The sequence below is a fragment of the Teleopsis dalmanni genome, chromosome 1, assembly GCF_002237135.1.
Source record: "Teleopsis dalmanni isolate 2A chromosome 1, ASM223713v2, whole genome shotgun sequence".
Classification (NCBI taxonomy): domain Eukaryota; kingdom Metazoa; phylum Arthropoda; class Insecta; order Diptera; family Diopsidae; genus Teleopsis; species Teleopsis dalmanni.
Genome location: NC_051846.1, coordinates 179,895,374 through 179,918,026, shown reverse-complemented (window position 1 = coordinate 179,918,026; position 22,653 = coordinate 179,895,374). Strand labels below are relative to the sequence as shown.

Genomic DNA, 22,653 nt, shown 5'->3' with positions numbered 1-22,653 from the left:
TTTTTTAAAGGCACAAAATTTTTAGTGAAAAAAAAATATAAAATTCAGATATTTGAGATATTACTAGACAAATAATTCAATAGATTTTATGATGCAGAGAGATTGTAGTCAATTTATTGCAATCGAATCATCTCAAATACTGTATCCCAGAGCTTCAGTTTATCATAACTTTTTGAAATATTTTTTTTTACTAAATTTTATATATAAATTTAATTTATATATATAAAAACTAATAATAAGTAACGTTGATTTCTTTTTGTCGAATATGTTATGACAAAAGAAAATTATTAGATAGTAATGAAGATACAACAACAAAAATTTGATTAATTTATTGAAATTTGGCTGGTCATAGGTACAACGCTGTATCGAGTGTTGACAAGTACTCATCATCAGTAATCTTAGGAAATATATGAAATTTTATTAAGTTTTATAATTTGTAAAATTACACACAAAAAAGCCACTTTACACATAGCAAGTAAAAAATTCCTCTACAAAGGGAACAACCTAATAATAAGTAATTCAAACCCGTAAAACTGAAGGATTTTTATTTTATCCAGTGTGTTGTAAAAAGAATAAATATTATCGGACATACATGTACATACATGTCAAAAATGAAAACCAATTTGTAACCTTTGTTCGCTGATAATATACGTATCCAGCATTCTGAAGTAGACGTATCTTAAATTTCTAACTCTCTGCAATAGTGCCTATTAATGATTTGGTCAATTACTTTTAGAAATGTATAATTATACTCAATGATTATTAAAATCAAAAAGTGTTAAAAGTTAATAATGCCAGAAGTGAAGTGATCAAATATCATACCTGAATCTAACATTAGATCAAGTGGTAATTTGGAAAAAAACGATATCGAAACAAATGAGGCAATCTATACTCAAGCTCTGAATTAGAGTAAATATCTCTTTAAAAACAAAAAACTCAACAGAAAAAATATGTGTTCACCAAATCTCTATAATGGTTTGACATTTTATAGAACTACGGTAAGCCTGTCAACATTCGCAAAATTTTCGATTATTTAGTTCGCAGCTTTTTGTGAACCTCAATGTATATTACAACGTGTGTTGATGGCTAATGGATCTCCGTTTAATCTAGTTAAAATGTTACTTCAAGAAAGCATATCCAATGTGGATATAGACTTGTACTTACTAAAATAATATTCAAATGCTGTACAAATGAAATTTTTCTAATTTGGTGACTAAGCAAATAATAAATAGTTTTTAAAGAGAGAAGATATACGTGGTGAAAATATTTTGAAACTAAAAGAATTTATTTTTAATTAACAGAATTTTTGATCGTCCAAACTGCAATTTTGGACTTCTATTGATCTTTGGAAGTATTTGTTGATTAAATTATTCGTATAATAAGTTTAGAGCTTGGATTGCCTATATTGTCAGGAACATTGCATTGTCAGGAATATTGCTGTCAAAAAGAAACATAAATTAACTTATCAATACACATTGTTTCTTATATGCTCTGGCGAACCCATTAAAATATAGAGTCCCCTTTTACTTCTACTTGCTGCAATTGAATTAATTACTTATTCTTGATATTATCCTAACTCATAAAAGCTCTAGAATTAAGGAGAATTATTGTTTTTTGAATATTAAATTCATTTAAACTCTTGTTTGTCATAAAAGCACTCAACACTTTCAATTATCAAAAAATTAATCTATTCATGAATAATAAAACATTCAATCACCAATAATATTTCTAGTCATTCAATAGGTGTCATTATTACTTGTCATTAAAATTTTATTGCTTCAGTTACAGGTTCATTAGTTTTCTTAATTGTCGATTAAGCAAATTTTACAATACGTATAAAATATACACAGGAATTTTCATTATATTAAGATATACTTTAATATCAAAAAATAATTAAGAAATCAAAGAAGTAGATATTTGTTAAGTGACCCACTGAATCGTTGATATATGATGAATCGTTTTCAGTTATTTTATATAAAGAATTAATACACATTTAATGAAGGATAGTCTTGCGGTTAAAGACCCACACTGGAATCAGTAGTAAAGCGGGGTAACATCGTTTTTAGTTATAAGTTTTTGGTACCTGTTGTAAGTCCAGTAAATTCTTTATTATTAAATTATCTCACATTATTCTATTTCAAACTAGGTGACCCCGCGAACTTCGTACCGCGTAACAGTCAATGAATGTTATATTAAATTTTAGATTCATCAGCGATCGAATTTTGTGCTTGAATACCCGTGCAGTGATGTCGTGCCGATCACTTGATGTCTGTCCAGGAAGCAGCATTTGAACAATTTCTTTCCATTTTGAATTACACGAACTAATTTTCTTGGTAGTTTCCTCACTTGATTTAAAAACAGTAAAATTAGTATCTTAGAAGTAAGACTCACGTTTGTATTCTGAATTGAAAACTATGATGTTGATACCCACCTTTCAATGGGTTTATCATTTTTATATTAAAGTGATATCCATCATCTTCTTGCTAAAACATCAGTGGGTATTGCAACGTGTCATATGAACGGTGTATTTCACATACTAGACGATTTTTTCTGTTTCTTAAGCATCCAATATACAAATTTTTTAACTTTTTCTGTTTCTTCAATTTTTTTTTTTAATAACAAATATTTTGATCTTACTGATCAGTATCTGATACTGGGTCTATCTAAGTAAAGTCGCAGCTGGAGTAAAGTCGCATCTTACGTCAAGCATGCCTTATCTCAGGAATTCCCTTTACCGCAGGTCTATTTCATGCTAAATATAATAGTTTTCTCTTAATTAATTTTCTTCTTATGACTTTTTTATTCATTACTTTAAAACCACTTAACAAAACAATAGATAAAAATTTAGACTTTTATACTCTTTTTAAAAAATCCCCTCCTAAATATGTCTCAATAAATGTTGCTTGCTATTAAATAAGTTTTACTCTATTAAAAGTATTTTAATTATTTATAAATAATAACTTTTCATTAACTTACTATATATTTATTACAAAATAACAAATGAAAATAATTTATTGAGCTTAAATTACTTTATTATTTGTCTAAATATTTCAATTAGACTTAATAACTATTTATTATGATAAAATGAGTTTTATATTAAAATTATTTTATTCCTTTAAATTTAATGCTCATATTTTAAGAGCTCTTCAAAAGCACATAATAAATTCTCATTGAAAATTAAATTTATGCCATTTTCTACAATCATTTATATTACCAAAATTCTTTTCGACTGATAAATAATAAATTATTTATATACTTAAATATTTGCATAGCAACCATAATGTGGCTGCCACATCCTGCCACTCAGTACTACACAATCATTAATCCAAAGTAATAATTGACTTTTTGCTAGCCCATAATTGATACTTCAAAGTACTTGTAGAGAGCAAGGAATTTCATTTAAGGCATTTTAAATTCATTGTAAATTTCATTCGAAATGCATGCATTGAATTCGCTTTTATATTTTTTATTTCTGCGAAACAAAATTTGCTACATCGAAACATGAAAGCCTAATTTTGGCTGACTTCATTTTGGCAATAACATTTTGTTGGCTTATAAAATTTTTATCTCCGATGCTTTACACTCATACAATGTAGAACAGCGGCCTGCCTTTGTTTCTGGCTAAAAAGTCAGCGTTGCCATATTTTTGCATAATTTATTGAGTACATTTGCACAAAAATTGGCTTTACAATAATTTTTATTTACTTGCTCTTCGGTTGTATATTTTCATTTTTCATATATAAAATAGAAAAACCTAGCAATCCTTAGCGCATACTCGTATATTAACCACGTAGTAAAAATAATTCAACAATTCTTCTATATGTAAAATCAAAAATCCATAGGTTCGCTATTTACGTACGACTGGTATATGACTGGTACTCCCATATCTCTTGTACTTCAGCTTTGTTTATATGATATGCACTTTCCATGGCTTTCGTTTTTGTTGTTGAAATTGCTATTTTTATAGCTCATTAAATTTTTGATTTATCTACAGAAAAAAACAAAACGTGGGGGAGTTGAGATACTTTGCACTCCCATATATTCAGTACATAGAATATTTTCATTGTTATCGTGTATCTTGAAGTAACTTGCAGGCTCTAATAAAATGTGTACGAGCGAATCTCTGAAATATGCATGTGAATTTATGATAGCAAAATTTGCAAAATCTGTACGAAATTGCCTCTAATGTTTTGTAGTTGTAATATCTTACGGCGCCTGGAAATGTGGGTAATCAACATTTCGTCGAGATTATTTATTCTAATTTTCAATTATTCACTTCGACTGGAATCTCAGTTTAACTAAATGAGATAACAGTATATATAGGTACGTGAAAGTATGCTAAGAGAATAAACTTGCATAACTAATCGACTTCAATTGAAAGAATTTTTAATGTAGAAAAGATTTGAAGTTTCCTTAAGTGAGGATGACTAATGTATTCATAGTAATTTTAGTACAAATTAAGTTTAGATTCAAATGAAATACATCTAAAAAAAGGTGAAATAGCTTCCGTTGAACTGTTATGAAATTTCGCTCTATTACATTCATTATCTTCATTTAACTACAGTGTGACCACTTGTATAGTACAAAATAAAAAAATGCTACTTCTAATAATGTTTTATAAACTGCAGAGAAGACAGGAGTATGTAAAATTTGCAAGAAAATTTTTTGAATAAATAAATTTGAATGAACTTAAATTTCCTCATATATTATAAAGCAGGAAAAAATATTGTGATTTACATATGCACAAAACAACAAAATTTTTGACTTATATTAAAGAATAGATAATAGTATGTTAAGTTAAAGTAGATCTAGAAGCCGAATTTGTTGCAACAAATTTTGTTTTTGTGCTACTGGGATAGAAGTGGAAGCTCTGCCTTCACTAAAATAAACCAACAAACTAGACTTCAGGATCAGTAAGGGTGATAATAGACTCGACCGTAAGGTTGCTATGGTTCAGATTAAATAAAAGAAAAACAAAGCATACTTTCTAATTTGTGTGCGTACGTCAACCATGGTATTGCACCAATAGTGCATAGTTAAAGCCCCTCAACAAACGTTCTGTATAGAAATTAAGTTTGGCGAGTTTCCACAAGTAGAATTTATAAATTATTCAAATTTAGCGCATTTTAACACGCAGACTTTGCAACGATAACCATGATGGAGAGAAAGTAGAATCTATCAATTCTTCAAAGTTGTCCCACTTTAGTAAGTGAACTGTGTAAGAGTTTAATAAAGAGGTAATATAATGTAATAATAACTTTTAATTTTTTTGCCCGTCACTACAAACAAAGCGGGATAAATATCTAAGAGACTGTTTCTTAAGTGATCTGGCTGAGTTAGTATAAAAAGGATTAATGCATCTCTTGAACCTCACTGCAGATAAAATAAGAAGAGATAAGCACTCCATATTTGCTTCTGATAAATTTAGCCATTTCCTCAAGAAAGAGTAAACTGTCTTTATTTTTGGCTTCTCATCCATTTAGTCATTTGCTCAAGAAAAGGTGAGCATTCCACATTTGATACTGATACATTTAGCTATTTAATTAGGAAAGGATAAATACTCCTTATTTGCTCCAATAATATATAATAATTACCAGAGGGTCATCAGTAAATTTTTATTCAGTTTATTGTCAACTGATATATATGTATATGGATAATATTTCAATACCATAATAAATTAATTTTATTAAAATGTAATGAAATATTCTCTAAATTTTCTATCTCAGAATAGAAAAATTACAATAAATTTAACTTTTTAAAGTGTATTATTTTATACAAACGGAATATGCTACAACCCAAATAGAGTACGAAGTTTGATGTATAAAAGTCCTAAACAAAATCTAGATATTTGCTTAAAAGTGATATGGCACAATTAAACTTAAAAACATTCTTTTATGTATAAATGAAAAGCAAAAGAATTTATTCCTATGTAAATCTCTAGTTTTCCAAGAATGAAACACAAATATTTGTTGAGCAGTAGAAATTTCTACAAAGCTCAATATTCTTGCTAATTTCTGGGGATCCAGCATAGCATCAGTGATTAATGAAATAATTACGCTGGTGATAAATTGTGACTAAGCTTGTGTTCCTTTTTTATGTCACTCTTGTTACAAATAACCAAGTGGAAAAAAGCAACAAAATCATTTTTATTTCGCCATTTGCAACGAGAATTAATTACCATATTTATCACTCCAGAATGAAAATGGTCGGAGTGGTGCTTGTGAGGCACATGGTCAAGTTATAAACCAGAAAATAAGCAAAACAAACCACAATAATAAAAGCAACAAAATTAAAAACAAAGACTATGTGGAACAATTGCCATATGAAATGGAGCAATGATGAAATGAAAAGTAACCAACATCTATCCACACAATAAAAAAAGAAAGTAAAAATGTAATTTTATTTAATAACATAAAAACTCACCTTTAGTACTTCGCTCCAAATACGCCTTTTCCGCATGCCCTGTTTTCGCATCGTTCAGCAGCAGTTTATGGTGCTCAACGCCATCAGCACCAACATTAACAAAACCATTGTCCATCACAGAAACACCATGCTTAATCATTTCACTGTATTTGTCCATTCCGCCAGTGCCACCATTCAGATTTGTTTTTTGCAAATGGTGCTTGAAATTGCCCGTTGATGTCTCATCAACACTCACTCCAAGCACAACATCAGTGCCGCCCGTTACAGTCGTGGTGGTATGTTCGAGGCCAGTTGTTAATTGATCGGCAACATCCAAATGATGATGATGATGATGTCGATGCGCGGAGTTAATATGCTTGAAACGCTTGTAAATGCAACAAGTAATCAATGCGAGCAGCACCGACACACTAAGCAATCCCAAAGCCATTAAGCAAATCACAATAACTAAGTTTCCCTGCAATAACAAGTCCTTTGACCCTGGCTTTTGTATCAGCAAATTCATTTGCACTACATCTTTGCCACCAGCGTTCTCTGCTAAACATGTGTAGATACCCTCATCGTTTTTATCGGCTCCAATAATAGTTAAACGTGAAATAAACACATCACGTCCGAACTCCTTCTCTTTGGACTGTTCATCGCGTAGCAGTTGGATGTGTACGCGTTGTTGTTGTGCACTGTTCACTGCATTGGAGCGATACATTTGTTTGTTATAATCCCAGGATATGTGTGTGTTAGGTGAAGCATGCACTCGGCAAACCAATGTAACATTTTCTTTTGACGTATTGATGGAAGCACCGCGTGCTGGATATATGATTTTGGGTTTACAGGCAAACGCTTCCGGTTGATCCTCCACCCACAACATGCCACGTAAGTGCACGGGAAAATAACATGCCGTTGGTGGTGTGTAGAGATTACGTTTTAAAACAAAGTCACGAAAAATCTGCAGTTCACATGTACAGTTCCAAGGATTCTGGTCTAATGAGAGTGCAGTTAAGCGCTTCACAGATTCAAAACTTTCTTTGCGCAAAAAGCTCAATCGATTTCCGTTGAGATAAATCTGCGATAACAGTGGCACGTTGATAAATACTTGTGTGCTAATACGTGTCAAACGATTATCCTTGAGTTCAATCTTATGCAAATATTTCAGATTTTGAAAAATGCCATCGCTTAAGGATTCCAGTAGATTGCCATTTAATACTAATGCACGCACTTTAACCAGCCGAGCGAAGAGATTCGCTTGTAGACTGCGCAAGAGATTATTGGACACATCCAATTCGATGAGAATTTCGAGTTGCGTAAATGTGCGTGGATCGATCTGTTGTAGCGAACTGTTACGTATGTACAGTTTATGTAGGTTGAGGAGTTGCGCATTCATAAAGGCATTCTCCTCTAGAAATGGTATGCGATTAAATGAAAGATCCAACACTTGCACTTCAGTGTTGAGATTCTCTGGCACTGAGGAGAGACTTAGATTCTTGCAATCAGCTGTTTTTTTCCCTGAATTCCATTTGCAATGACAGTCGCCACAGTCCATTAGCCAGTCACCATGCGTTGGCTCAATCAGGCTTAACAGCAGCAGCAGCATATGACACAACAGGTATGTTAACTTACGACTACGAAAACTACGTAAGCTATGTGTTGCTGTTGTTATTGTTTGAGTGCTTCGCGCTGTCTTAATTATCACGACAGTGGCGTTACAACGTTTTTCTTGCTTATGTTCTACTTTTTGATTTCGTTGTAGTATGCTGTTTCGTTGCGTTTTCTCCTCTTGCTCTTCCTGTTGCTGTTGCTGTTGCTTTTGTGCTGCTTGTCGTTTGTGTTGGTGATGTGTACAACTAGAAATTTTCATGTTTTATGCCTCAACGTATACTTCGCTAGTACAACGTCTACTGTTGACTACACTATATATAAATGTTAATGTACTTAAGCACATATGCGTTGTTGCGCTGTTCCTGTCACTGTTAGTTGTCTCACTGCAGCTGTGTATTTTCGCTGTTTATATGTCCTTTGTGGATTTAAAGCACACGCTTTTGATAACACAGACAACATAGAAAAATTGCGCACAATATTGATGCTGCTGTTGTTAGTTAGTTAATGCTATTGTTGTTGTTGCGTGTGTTGAAATGTGTACTTGCAGCTTTTTACTTCACTTTATTTGCTGTCACGTTGTTAATTTGTCTGGGAGTCTCCAGTGTTACCACAACTCAACTAATACAAAAAATAATGTAAATAACTTCACACGCATACAAACGCCAGAACACGTATTTTATCTGCCAATGGCAGCGACGTCCACGCCAACTGCAACTGCACAATCATGTCTTTGTCGTTTGATCTGATCTTGTGAAAGCAGCACAGTGTTAAGTACTGAAAAATATTTGCTATTTGCTGATGTATGTGTTTACGAGTGTACACACAAAAACAAATGTATACAAATTTTATACAGTAAAAAACTGAATTTCTCAAGGCAATTGTTTATGCTGCTACAGCAATTACACTGGAGGTATGGGTTTTTTTTCATGTGTGTGTGTGTGTGTGTGTGTATGTATTTGATGGCTTTTTCTAACTGTAGCTTAAATTCGTATTGAATTCGTATAAGCAAGTGGTTGCGTTGGGGCGATAATACTCCCGTCTCTCTGTACTTTTGATGGAAATGAAACTAATGTTTTTCTTGCATATATTGTCGTCTTTCTTTTTCAAAAAAACATTTTTCACTTGATGTTGTGCTTATTTTTTATTATTGTGGTTGTCGTCAGCATGTGTTGTTGTTGCGCAAATAAAAAGAAATTGTCTTGTTAAATATATATTGTTTTTTTTTCGCCTGTAGGGTATTAAACACAGAGTGCGGTGTATGGAGTACAGAGTACTAGCACGTAAATCTCGTTAGTTGATGCTAAGCTAACGCACAACAGTTTCTTGCCTTATACAAGTTTATTTATTCTCAACTTTTGTTATTGTTTTTATTTTGTTGTTGTTGTTGTTATTGTTGTTGTTGTGAGTGTTGTTGGCTTTCGTTGTTTATGCACTTGGCAGTAGCTTAGTTGTAGCAATTTTATTGCTGTTATTCTTGATTCGTTATTGTTGATTTGCTTTTGCTGTTATTGTTGTTACTGTTTTTCTTGTTGTTGTTGTTCTCTTATTGTTATTGTTATACATTACTTAACATCAGTCACAGTTTGCAAATGTTTTTCTTTATTTATAAAATATTTTATATTTCCACTCGCCTGACTTTAAAATGTTTTCATTTTATTATTTTTTCAACTCGTCTAAATGTTGTTTTACGCCGCTGGGCTGTGCTGGTGGTTAACTTTCCCACATGCAGCACTAAAAGATACCCACAGCACACGCGTATATGGTGGGATAAGTTAGTTGGTGGTTTGACTGTTTGCAGGTTTGATGCCTTGATGGTTTGATGGCTTGTTGAGTGTGTGAGCTGTTAGGTTAATATTGTCTATAGATTTGATGCTTGACGTTATTTTGCTTTAAGTATTTTTCATATTGTACAGATTGCTTTTGTTATTATGTTTGGCGCCTCTCTTCTCGTTTGTTTATTTATTATTTTTGTTATTGTTGTTATTGTTTTGTTGTTATTTTCATTGTTGTTGTTGTTGTTGTTGTTCTTTTTCTTCTTATTATTATTATTGTCCTTGTTTGCAAGTTCGTATTGTGGTGTTCCTTTAGCTTGTTGCCTATTTCCACATAAGATTCTTTGGTTTATGTACTCAGCATGTGGGTTCCTTGACTGAAGTTGTTAACTTTCGTCTAAAAATAAATAGAAAAAAAGAAATTTATTTATAAATAAATGTAAGATCTTTAAAGAATCTTTCTTCTTTTTAAATGTGAAATCGTAACGATACAGAAAAATCAATTTTATACATTAAATAACAATTTAGTGAAAAGGGTTTTTTATGGTAAATTTATTTCAATTTCTTTCCTTTGCATTTTTTTGATATACATTGTTTCTTGACGAATAAACGAGGAACTTCACCCAAGTGCGAAGAGCACATACTTCTAAAAAGCATTTCCGGGTAATATTTGTGTATAGAAATGAAAAGCTGTTAAGCAATTTAAGGTTTATCGTTCAGAACGAAAATAATTCCCTCAATAAAATTTTGTAAATTTATGATTTTTGTGAAATAATTTTGGTTAAAAGATATATAACATATCTATATACAAACAAATTTTATTTTGTAATCAAAAAAAAAAAAAATATATCTAAAAAATAAATTGTATTTTTTTACACATATGGCTTTCAAACAACATTAAAATATATTAAATAATGCAATAAAATATAAAAAAAAATTTTTAATTTTAACTTTCGTCTAGAAAGTTTTTAATTTTTTTTATATTTATTAAAATAAAAATTTAATTACACTTAATTTAAAATTTTATAAAAAATTCATTTTAAACAAAGTTAAACTCGTTTAGTTATAAAATATTATATTTACAACTGTATAAGATAATAGAAAACTAATAATTTTTCTATAATCAAAAATATTTATTTCTAAAATAATTAATTATAGTTTTTACGTTAGATCTGAAGTCGTTTTTATAATTTTTGATTAATATTGGAATCAGCACTAACCAACTTTTTAATCAAAACAAAGTTTTTTGTTTTTAAAAATAAATGTTTTCATAAATTGGTTTTTTACAAAACTTAACATAGTGTTAAGCATTTTATTTACAAAACTAGAAAAATGTTTGTTATAGGAGTTTAATTTTTACAACTTTTGAATAAACTTTTTATATCAACATATTTTTAAACTGTCTTCTCTACTTGAAAATGTAATATTAATAGTATTGAGTATAATTTATTACTTTAATCGAATTATTTATATATTAAAATTTTAATATTTAAAATTTTTACTAATAACAGTAAACATTCAAAGCATTATTTTACATAAAATATAATGAAACATTTGTATAACAAAAAAATGTATATACAAAATTCCATGAATTTATTTAAAATGTATGTAAAATTAGAAACGTACTTCTATTTTAACAAATTTAATTGAATGACAAAGAATATCTAAAATATTACATTTGATTAATTATAATAACACATTTATATTAAAAAAAAAATTCATATGTATATAAAATTCTGTGAATTTATTAGAAAATAAGTATGTATTTATATTTTAAAATTTTTTTTTAATTCTAAATTCAAAATAATAATATTAAATCTGTTATTCGCATTACTGAAGTCTGTGCTATGAAACGTTATGCTATTAAAATTAATTATAAAGTAATGAATAATTTCTGCATCAAACGACTTCAAATCGACGTTTTCAATATTTGCTTCGGTGGCGTATGAGTATTTTTTTTATTTTCGAACCTCAAGGAGTAGAACAAATATCATAGCAACAATATAGCTGATATGGTACATTTTAAAATTATTCTTTGACGAAAATAACCACATATGTTAATTAAATATTTTTAATCTTCTGTAAATGTAAAGCATAATTTTGATACCCTACATTCATTCAGTAATATATAACATATATTAAGTTTGCTGACAAGTTTGTAACGGAGTTAAAGATAGGTGGAAGTAGGTTAGTGTTAATGATAAGTTTTGTTAATTTATCGAGAAAACTTTTACATTTTCCTAAAATGTGTAGTATTTACTTCATCGGATTCCTGAAGAACCTAACGAAAATTTCAAATATAAAGCTCCAAAAATTATTTTCCTTTATCAACATCTCTATTTTTGGGTTTAAAATAAAAAAATCGTAATGAAGTCTATATATGAACTTAAATTTGAACAAAACATTGTGTAGAGAGCTATTAACTTAAAAAATCAAGACAGGAACTGACCAATGTGGGACATTGCAATACCTCTGATTAGTTCACAATTACATAAAATTACATACAATTATATAGAAATACAGTTAGTTCATAAAAATTGTTTATGTTAATTTTCATATATTCTGAAAGTAGAGTATCTTATATCCAACAAAGCCAAAACAAATTCATTTTCGCTTCATATCAAAAATATTTTGTTTGTTCTGATGTATGAACCTAAAGAGATTATTTGTTTCTGTACATTAATTGTGCGTATGTATCCTTAAATTCTTTTACAAAAACAAAAAAAAAACTCAAAGTTCTTTACATATGAACTTTGACAAAGCCGATTATTTTTTTGTGTAAAAAAGTTTAATTAAATACAAAAGAAAGATGCTATTTCTGTTGCTTAGATGCCGATTCACATGAATTAAATTTCCGTTTATCAAAAAAAAATATCTTCCATTTTTTATGTTTATTACACTCCCTCAATATGATATTGTAATAAATTAGCTTTAATTAATTGTTTTATTATATTACATATAAAATTTTTTGCAGCAAAATTTAAACGTGAAAATTTATAACTAAATATATAATAAGGTTATAAATTCCCTTATGGTTATCAAATAGTATTTTCCAATGATTCGTAAAATAGTGAATATCTTAAACTATCCTTCAAATTACCTGTACTCAGCACCAAAAATAATATGCACCTTTTCTCATTTATTGGCTTATAAACTACAAATCAAAAAAAAAAAACAAGGTTTCTTATTTTAAAATAGAAAGAAGTTATTTTTACAAAAAGTTTTACTAACAAAATGAAAGAATACTAAGTAAATCATATTCATTAAAATTATATTAATGAAGTAAAGTTCTCAAGTAGGGCAAATTGTTTTAAAAAACTGTAGATAATTAAGTGCAGTCTAAAAATAAAAAACAAAAAAACTTATAAACAATATCAAATAAATGAGAACTAATTAAAATAACGAAACATGGAAAAGTTCTGTTAAATTAGTTTAACCAACTTAAATTAACTTTGGTTAATTAAATTTGAAAAATTACCTAAAACTAAATTGAATAAAATTTTTTAACGACAACATAATGAATAAAACCAACAAAAATTTATAATATTTTTAAACCAAAATTGTAAAATTAATGAAATTACTTATTAAATTACTTATTATTATTAAATTAAGTTATAAATGAAGTAAATTTTGTTTTTTGTGTCAGCTGTTTCGTATAACATCAGAAATATATTGTTGGACGATATTTGGCGATAAACGAAAATGCTGTACGATCAATTTACTTGATTGAGATTATAACCCGACAAACTCTTTGTTGTAGTAGGCATTAACTGTATAATGCAGTATAATAATAAATAGTACTCAGTATAATGCGACAATAAACCCTCCATTGGAATTCCAACGAATTCCATCTCTAACAATTGAATTCATCATCTCATGACTCTTCTAAATTCTTTCCTATTCTTTAGGACGCAACATTAGGTTGTGAAATGCAATTCAACACCGAATAAAATTTATGAATAGAATGATTCTACCCACATAGATTTCAACCACAGCCACCACACTCAATGTACCCAATGCCTCCTTCACCATACTCTTATGAAAGTAGGCAATTTCAATGGATCACATCACCCAAAGCTATGGGTCCTGACCCCATGGTATCAGCTTTACCATTCTGTTCGGTTGCCGTAAGTAAAACTCACTCACTACAATTTGAACTCCAAACTGTTTCGAGTGATGTCAACTTGATTTTAATATCTTCGTTGGCAGATATACCTTCATTCGGCAATATTCTCTGGAAGTGAAATTTGAGCAATTGAATTTGCAGGCGCGTACTCATCTTGATCTAATTGATTGTCAGTATTGAATGGATTTCAGTCACTTCGTACGACAAGCATGACTTGCATCGGAAATATTCTAAACCCTTTCTCGTGGTGGTGCAAGTACTGACATATATACCCGCATGCGTTCTCTCATCTTAATATAATGAATTGTCAGTATGGTATGGATTTTATTCGCTGTGTGCGACAGATATGCCTGGCATTAGGAATATTCTAAGTCCTTACTTTAGGAGATGTGAAAGTTATATCAGCATTTGCTCTTCCATCTTAATCTAATCGTTTGTGAGTATGGTCCAAGACATTAAGTCTCTTCTTTACTTGTTCTTGCCATAGTTGTGAACGCAAGCGAGACATATATTGCACACACTATAGACGAGAGCCGTCGTTATAGGCTCTCTTCTTAAAGTCAAAGTATATTTTGGAGTATATATGAATTATTCTTACTTATATCTTACTCAAAGCTTTGTGATTTTTATACATTCTTACTTCATTGTAATTTTTAAATATATGGAATTGAAATAGATAGCCTTGGTATGCTATTTGACGTAATAATTAACGATAATTTCTCACCTTTCGATTTTGTAGTTATTTTTAAAATAAAAGTCATAACATTGAATAATAAAGAAAATATGTTTTCAAATATTTACATGTGACGAAAACTCAGGTATGCTTCTTTATAACGTATGTGCATGCGTAATTATTTATCGTCCTTTGAATGGAAGAATTTATTTTTGGCTTTGAGCTCGAAGGTAATAAATAAACTTCAACATGAAGTATGGGGTAGGAGAAGAAGAAGTATGGGGGAATAAGTGTAATGACATTCAATTTGGAATGGAAGGAGTAAAATAAAATCAATATAATGAACATATTAAACGTATGGTAATTACTTTATAATGTGTGAATTTCTGCAATCTTACCAGAAAATATGTTAATTAAAACAATTAAAGGGATTACGTATTCCATTAGATTAAAATCAATTAAATAATTATGTAAATCCAGTAAAACAAACTACAAAAAACAATAATGACACTGCGTTTCCCACAAAACTTCACGTAAATTAATCCAAATGTACTGTATTAAATCGTTTTTTTTTCTCTTATTTTTTTAATGAAAAAGGTTTGCAATGAAAGTAGTGGGGTTGGTCTATGGGAGATAGAAGCGGAAAACAAAATTAGCTCACATGCACAAAAGAATTAACAGAAATCGAACACAAATTAAGTAAATATTTACTGGAGGACACAAAAAGTTATCAAAAATCAAACCAAAAAGTTTTGGTATGGAAATCAGGAAATAAAAAGAAAAAAAAAATTATTAGGGAAAAAATAGTAAAACTATTAAACAATAAAAACTGAAACTAATTTACGAACAGTAACAAAATCAATGTTAAGTAACCAGACCCCAACGATTATTATTTTCCACTCCCTAAATTGTGAATAATTTTATTGAACAAATGAGGCAGAACAATGAACACTGAGCACCGAACACTGAACACTGAACCCCTGAACGGAAATGACGAATAGTTCGTGTATTATTTTTTGTGGTGATTGTCACCAAATAAACTTTTTCATTATCAATATAACAAATCACAGATCGATACGTAATAGAAAGTATTTCACTCTTTTGTTGCTAATTTAATTCAAATAAAACCGACAAAAAATTTCTATTTTAAATGTTGGAAATATATTCTCTCACGAAAATCGCTCGAAGTAACAAAGGTCGACGAAGTCAAGTTGAAACGCAAAATAAGAAAAAAAATTCAAACAATTTATAATACATTTTAAAATAAATAAATAAATAAGTATAAGAAAAAATAAAATAACTTCCACAACGATTGCGTATCTAAAACAATTTAGCATACAAACTCCCTCACACTCAATTGGGAGCATTTTATTTTCTTACATTTCCTCATTTCCTCCATGACGTTACGGTTGGAATATTTAACGAGGCTGAAAATATCCTGCCAACCCTAAAATTCGTGCCATTCGATTTCTGTTTGCATTTCTTCGGTTGTGCAAAAAGTTTCTTGCCTAATGAGGACGAACAGCCACATTCTTTTTGGCATATTTTGTAGCTTCAATAACTTTAGGAACTTTTTGCAATGAATAAAGCAATAACTGACCTCGTACCAGCAAATTTCATTTGGGTCAAATTAGGTTGCTATTTTTAAATTCTCTCTTGTTCAGGCCACATCACACTTTGGATGAACGAAACTCCCAGAGCAGGCAAAAGACGAACTTTACTTAATCATTTCGGGTTATGCAGCCGCACCTTCAAAGACATTTCACTGTCCATATCTTTTCATATTTTTTGGAGAATATTATTGCCAGCTAAAAAGGCAGCCATAACAAAAAGTATTTCAAATATTCAATAATTAATTTTTATAAAGAATTTTTTCTTACATATTTCATACATTTTCAATTAAAATATTCAATTATGAAATTCCTTTAATAAACTTCCTTTAAATATTTGTAATTTTAATAAAAAATTTTATTTCAAACTGAAACTCATACCTTAATTTTCTAAAAACCAACAAATAATTAATATGCATAACGTGGGTCGAAGTAAATCGTCCTTGTATTAACTAATTAGATCATTACTGAAACTAAAGTGATTATTAGGCAACTATGGTAGCAAATTCAGTCAAATTTTAATAAAGTAACTAAAATTATTGTTGTTGTTTTTTCATAACTGTTCAAACCCTTCTAGTTTCTTTTCGTTATAAGATTTTTTTTTCTTTTCGCAAACACTCCCTACTTGTTTCGCATATAGGTATTATTATCGTATTTGAAAGTACTAGATTTCTTTCAATATTTTAAGTATCAATTTGTTACGAAACTCTTGGCTGGGATGTCTTTCGTTATATTTGGTCTATCTTTGTTGATTGCAAAAACTCAATGACACCATCATATTATATACGTTTCAATTCTTTTTTATTTTAAATCTTTTAACATAATACAGATATATAAATTTATAGATAAGAAGTTGCTTAGTTTAATAAGTCGAATAATGGCACAAATATATTGGGTAGTCAAAATAATACTCTACCGAAGTTCCTGTGGTATTCTCTCATAGGCTCTTTCATATACTGGGTAAAAGTAAAAGAACTACACCAAACCGTGCTGAACGGAACTTGAATACCAATATAGAATACTTCTAAAACACCAAAAAATATATTTGCACAGCTTCATTTTGGGAATGAAGCTTTTTTACAGTGAATGTTATTTTAGTAAATTACAAAAATTTTTATCTCCCTTGAAAGTAGGAAAAAATATTTGAAAAAGGTAAAGAAATGATATTTATATTACTACTGAGGTCGGACTGATATATTTTTAGTGTATTAGTGCATTTTTATAGTATCATAGACATAAGTAGTTGTCAGCGAGGCCAAAAAGAAAGAGCTGTTTGGTATAAAACGTGGGACTAGTTATCGCACCAATTCCTAATCTGCAGTCCCAGTGACACAAAGTCACAAGAAAACCAGTACATTGTCCACGGTTTTGAGTTTGTTGTGCCTGCAGTCATTATGAGTTCACCATTTATTGTTTGATTTAGATTGTATCAAACCGGCAATGTATATGCTCATAATAGAATTTGGCTAGCCAAAAAATAATTATAGCCCACAATGTGCAGTATTGGACATCCACAACTCTGCAACCTTTGCAACCTTGTTTCTGATATGCCAAATGACCAAGAATCTATAAGAGAGTTAAAGTGTTGTGTTTACCGATGCAAGTTAACCAACATTTGCATTCATAGACTAATTTTGTATGGAAAACCAGATTGATTTTAAACGAAGGACTTTAAACGCAGTTTGATTTCTTTTCTAACTAAATCTAGAAATAAGTTCCATGAATTGTCATGACAGATGCATGCGAACTTGAAGCAAAGAAGTACTTGATCTGTAAATGCTGGGAAAATATACCAGCACCAGCGCTATTTTCTTTTTTGAAGCCAAGGGTAAAAATTTATGGAAATTAATCAAATGTTACCAAGTGATAATCCCAGTTCTAAACTTCCGGAATAGAAATAAGATATACAGAAGAAGTATGTACCAATTGCAAAAATACTATTTAAGCAAAATATGAGATAGTCAATGATTTGTAACGAAAATACGTAAACAATATGTAAAAAGTATATTAAGCAACAGCCATGACGCGTTGTGAATAACTTGAAACGACCATGAAACGAAATTCTCGTTATAGCACACATTGTGGTAACTCCAAAATGTCACAGCATATTCTGAATGGTGTCCAACGTAGCCATTAAGCGCCACAAAATTCTACAGAACATAATGTAGACGCACTGTTGCTATCCAGTTGATTTAAATTTTTTACAAACACCAGGAATTGGTACTATGAGTGTTTAAAATTAAATGCTACATTTTTTTCGCTACATAAGCATTTTTAGATTATGATGATATATTTAATATCATAAGTCTCGAGAATTATAACCAATATTTATGAAATGGATCTAACAACTTTATGAAAGTGTGTGTCTTATTATCGAAAATTTAATTTCTTGAATCTACACTTTGCTTCTCGTGATAGAGTTTTGTGATATATGACAAACTCTATCACTAGATATATTTCCATTAGAAAAAAATCATGTGGATTTATGGAAGACATAGGGTCTCTTAAGCCAATATGAGTTGTAGGAATAATGAAGTTACCTAAAAGCTAACTACTATAACTAAGAGGTGAAAAGCTACTTTTAAAATTGAATATATCATAAATTTGAATAGTTTTGTTGCATTAGCCAAAAACTTGTATTTTTTTAAAAAACTTTTTTTCTTTAATACTGAGAGGTATACTAGTATAGTGGCTTATTATATATTTTGCTAAATGATGTTGTGTTATTAGCCATTGTCAAAACGTAATTTTCTCTTGAATCTAGTAATATTTTTTTTAATATTATTTTTATGAAAGTTTTTGGTAATCTATTGTTTATTTTTTATTGTGTATCTGTCTTCTTTTATTTTAAGTTTGTAACTATTTTAAAATCTTTAAAAATCGTTCACCTTCGTTATCAGCAGAAAAAGTTAAGAAAAATTGTCTCAGCCATGTACAATATTTTATTCTAGTACATTTTCCTAACCAACCAAGTCCTTTGAAGAAACATAAGAATAGTGGAAGAAAAATTGCCACCAATTTTGTGCTGTTGCTTCACACTAAAAAACACTAAAAAGTGAAGAATCAAAAAAAATCAAATTGAATTTGATAGGTAATCTAATAAATTGATTAACTTGCCTCATCCATTCACATTTTGCCAGCGTGCATATGTGTGCGTGTTTGTATCTGTGTAGTGTTTTAGTTTTATAGCTACCATTTTTAAGGTTAAAGTAAAAGGGTATGCGCGTCTGTCCATAATAAATGAAGGGCGAAAAATGTAAGGTTTCAGCACTCATTTATATTCGATATTCGAACAATAATGACAACCACACATAGCCACAAAAACCACCCATCCATCCACATATCCACCAAAGCCACTACAACTAAAAGCACACCTGACCGAATGACCAAAATCATGGATATGTTGTGGTAGGATATGAGTTAAGGTGTGTATTGACGGTGTTACTGATGTTGACTAGCTACCCAACCCTTAATATTCCATTTGAGGTATATTGGGTCCGTTGCACTCGTGCTGTGAAAACGTGAAAATGTGAAAATGTTTTTGGAGTTTTTAGTTTTTCTTATTTTGTGTTATTTTTTTTACATTTATTATTTTTATAATTCCTTTTTCCACACTTTTTTTTTCTGTTCTTTTGCTATTAATGAGCAAGCCTTATGTGCGTTTTTATACTGATTTTGTCGTCAGTAACACGCACATGTCAAATATATGAGCATTTATAATAAATGATATTTTGCTACTTTGGCCAGTATAGCAGCTCCTAATATCTTCAAATCATTTCTAGTTTTTTTTTCTATTTTTGTGAATTTTTTTTTGGGTTTAAGTATTGTTATTTGGCGGAAATGGGTTAATGCCAACACATGCGTGTATTCTTTTTTTTTTATTTGTAGTAATTTGTATCATTAAAATTCATTGCTCACAGAATTAGTGCAGTTCCCCGTTGCTTTGTGCTCTTGCCACGTTCGGTTATTTGTGTAATTCCCACTTTTACACAATACTAAAGCCAAACAAATGAAATTATAACAAAAAATGTACGCATAATGTATTTAGTTCAGTTTTATTTTTCAGTACTCATGTCCACAATCCAGTGAGCTAGTCAGCCAGTGAGCCAGTGAGCCAGTGAGCCAGTGAGCCACTGCCATTGCGTAACTACCACTGTGCCACTGCCTACGTGCAATAATTTCCTCATTTGATATGTAATTCCGAAGTAATCTCGCACTACACAAAACATTAACAATTGTTATCGCATAAATGTTTTACTTTAATATTTAATGGATCCAGTGGCAGTGACCGCCAGTGTATCGCACTCGATTTCATAGTATTTACCGATTTCATTGATTTTCTAATTTCAATAATAATAAGTCCTTTGAAATTCCTTCTACAAATCAGTGGAACATTGCATAAAAGTATTTATTTTTTTTTTCTGCTGGTTGTTGTCTGAATTATTAAAACATAATTATTTCCATTATTTTCTGTTTATTGGAAAAATATTTTTGTAAACAAATGCTAAAGGTATTGTCATAAATAAAATATTTAGATACGTAAATATTGGGTATATTTTGGGGATATAATGCAATAGCAGTACGTGGTATAAAATATTATTAACTACAATTATCTGAAAAAAAGATTAACATACTTCATCCACTATTGAGTGCCTCTTCTCATAATATAGGAAAGCATAAGTCCTGAACAGTAATTACAAAAGTGATTAAGTCAAATATCGAGAACAGCTTTACGGACATATAAAAAATAAATCAAATTTGTCAAAATCTTGACTGAATTAAAAGCACTTAATTAAGAAAAGTATTTCTTAATTTTAATTCTTAAAGTGTATTTATGTAATGTTATTTATAAAATTTGATTTTCTTGAAACCATGTTTCTTAATATAAATTATTATTTTAATAGAGAGGTATTTTGAACAGTGGTAAATTACAACAACAAAATTTTATTATTTTTTATTTAATTGGATTTTGGGCTGAGCATACAGCTGCTTCGAGTATTGAATAATACCCATCATCAGTGGTCTTGAAATTATTTCTTATGTATAATTATTCTAAAATAATTTTTTCAGACTGCAAGTAACAAGAGACTTGTACGCTCTCTATATCTATTTATTTTTTTTTATATTTGGTTTAATTTTTAATACAATACACAAAGTTATATTTATAACTAGAACTTAATTAAAAAAATTATATAGAAATTGATAACACAATGGATCTATAACCCTAAGTGGATTCCTTGGAATCGCCGGTATGCCCTATATATTAGTTTAAGGTGTATTTATGTCTCGTTTTATATATTATTTAATTCTTTGAACAATACACAAAGTCCTGGCAACTAAGATGGCGTATATTTAGTTTATTTTTCATTTATTGCGAATTTTACAATATCTGCGAAGTATAGCAAAATATAATTTTAAAGAAATGGTGGACTCTGGTACATCAGAAATGAAAATATACATTTTCATTTAAGTGTTCCGATGGTTAAAGTCGAAATCGAGAGAATACGGCAGAAATATATTTCAAATCTTGTAAACCATGTGAATCCGCTGGCTAGACCTCTTGCTAATATGACAAATTCCTCTTGACTGGCACAAAATGATAGGCCCGCCATCTTGTTTTCAAGATGGCGGGCCTTATTCAGAGGCCCCCTTAAATTAATTTACAAATCATTATATATTTCATTATAGTAGGATATAACTAAATATTTTATATAAATAATAATTAAAAACTAATGAACAGTTCTTAATTTTAAATTAAAAAAATTCACAAAAACTTTTAAACAAGAAAACACATTCTCAATATAAAATGAATTAATTAAATTAAATAATTAAATTAAATAATTAAATTAATTTATATAATTAATACATTCAGAAGATATAGGTTCTTAGGAAAATACTTTTGTGATAGTTTATCAGACTGCTCAATGGTGAAGATGAAGGACCTATTAAATTACCTAAATTCAGTTGGATGGATTTAGTCTCTACTCTTCTATACTAGGGTTCTTGCGAGGAATGTGGTAAATGGCGAAAAATCGCTAATTGAGGTACATTTGAAGTTATCTTATGACCTGCCACTGCAACCAACCAACCAACCAACCAATTTATATAAACGAGCTCAACATTTACATACATTCATACTTCCGTATACACAAATACATATATGAATACATTAATATAAATATTGCTAAGATTTGGAAGAACATTTAAGAGATTACGCTGTGCTGAGTGTTATATATAATAGTAATATAATAGTTATAGCAACTGATTGTACAAACACTAGATATAAACTATTTATATATTTTTTACGATATTTCCACATTTTGCTCCCATAACATTCCACTGTAGGTCTATGTACACCAATATTTACATAGACCACACTCTAATTGTTGAACAAAAAAAAATCAAAACAATGAAAAAAACTTCAATTTGTTTATAAAATTGAATAAAACTAAATACCCT

At 29.7% G+C, this 22,653-nt stretch overlaps 2 protein-coding genes across 2 annotated transcripts in view; one reads left to right on the top strand and one right to left on the bottom strand.

The window, feature by feature from the left end:
* The window catches only part of LOC119666819 (myosin-G heavy chain-like), a 377,427-nt gene that overhangs the window by 255,107 nt on the left and 99,667 nt on the right, over window positions 1-22,653 (top strand). The gene's annotated exons all lie outside the window — the stretch shown is intronic.
* On the bottom strand, window positions 5,117-9,964 carry LOC119673314 (leucine-rich repeat-containing protein 24-like). The gene is made up of 2 exons (XM_038084577.1): window positions 6,424-9,964; window positions 5,117-5,214 (listed from the first exon to the last, which is right to left on the bottom strand). The coding sequence occupies exons 1-2, from the start codon at window positions 8,270-8,272 to the stop codon at window positions 5,117-5,119; spliced, it is 1,947 nt and encodes a 648-aa protein (XP_037940505.1). The 5' UTR covers window positions 8,273-9,964.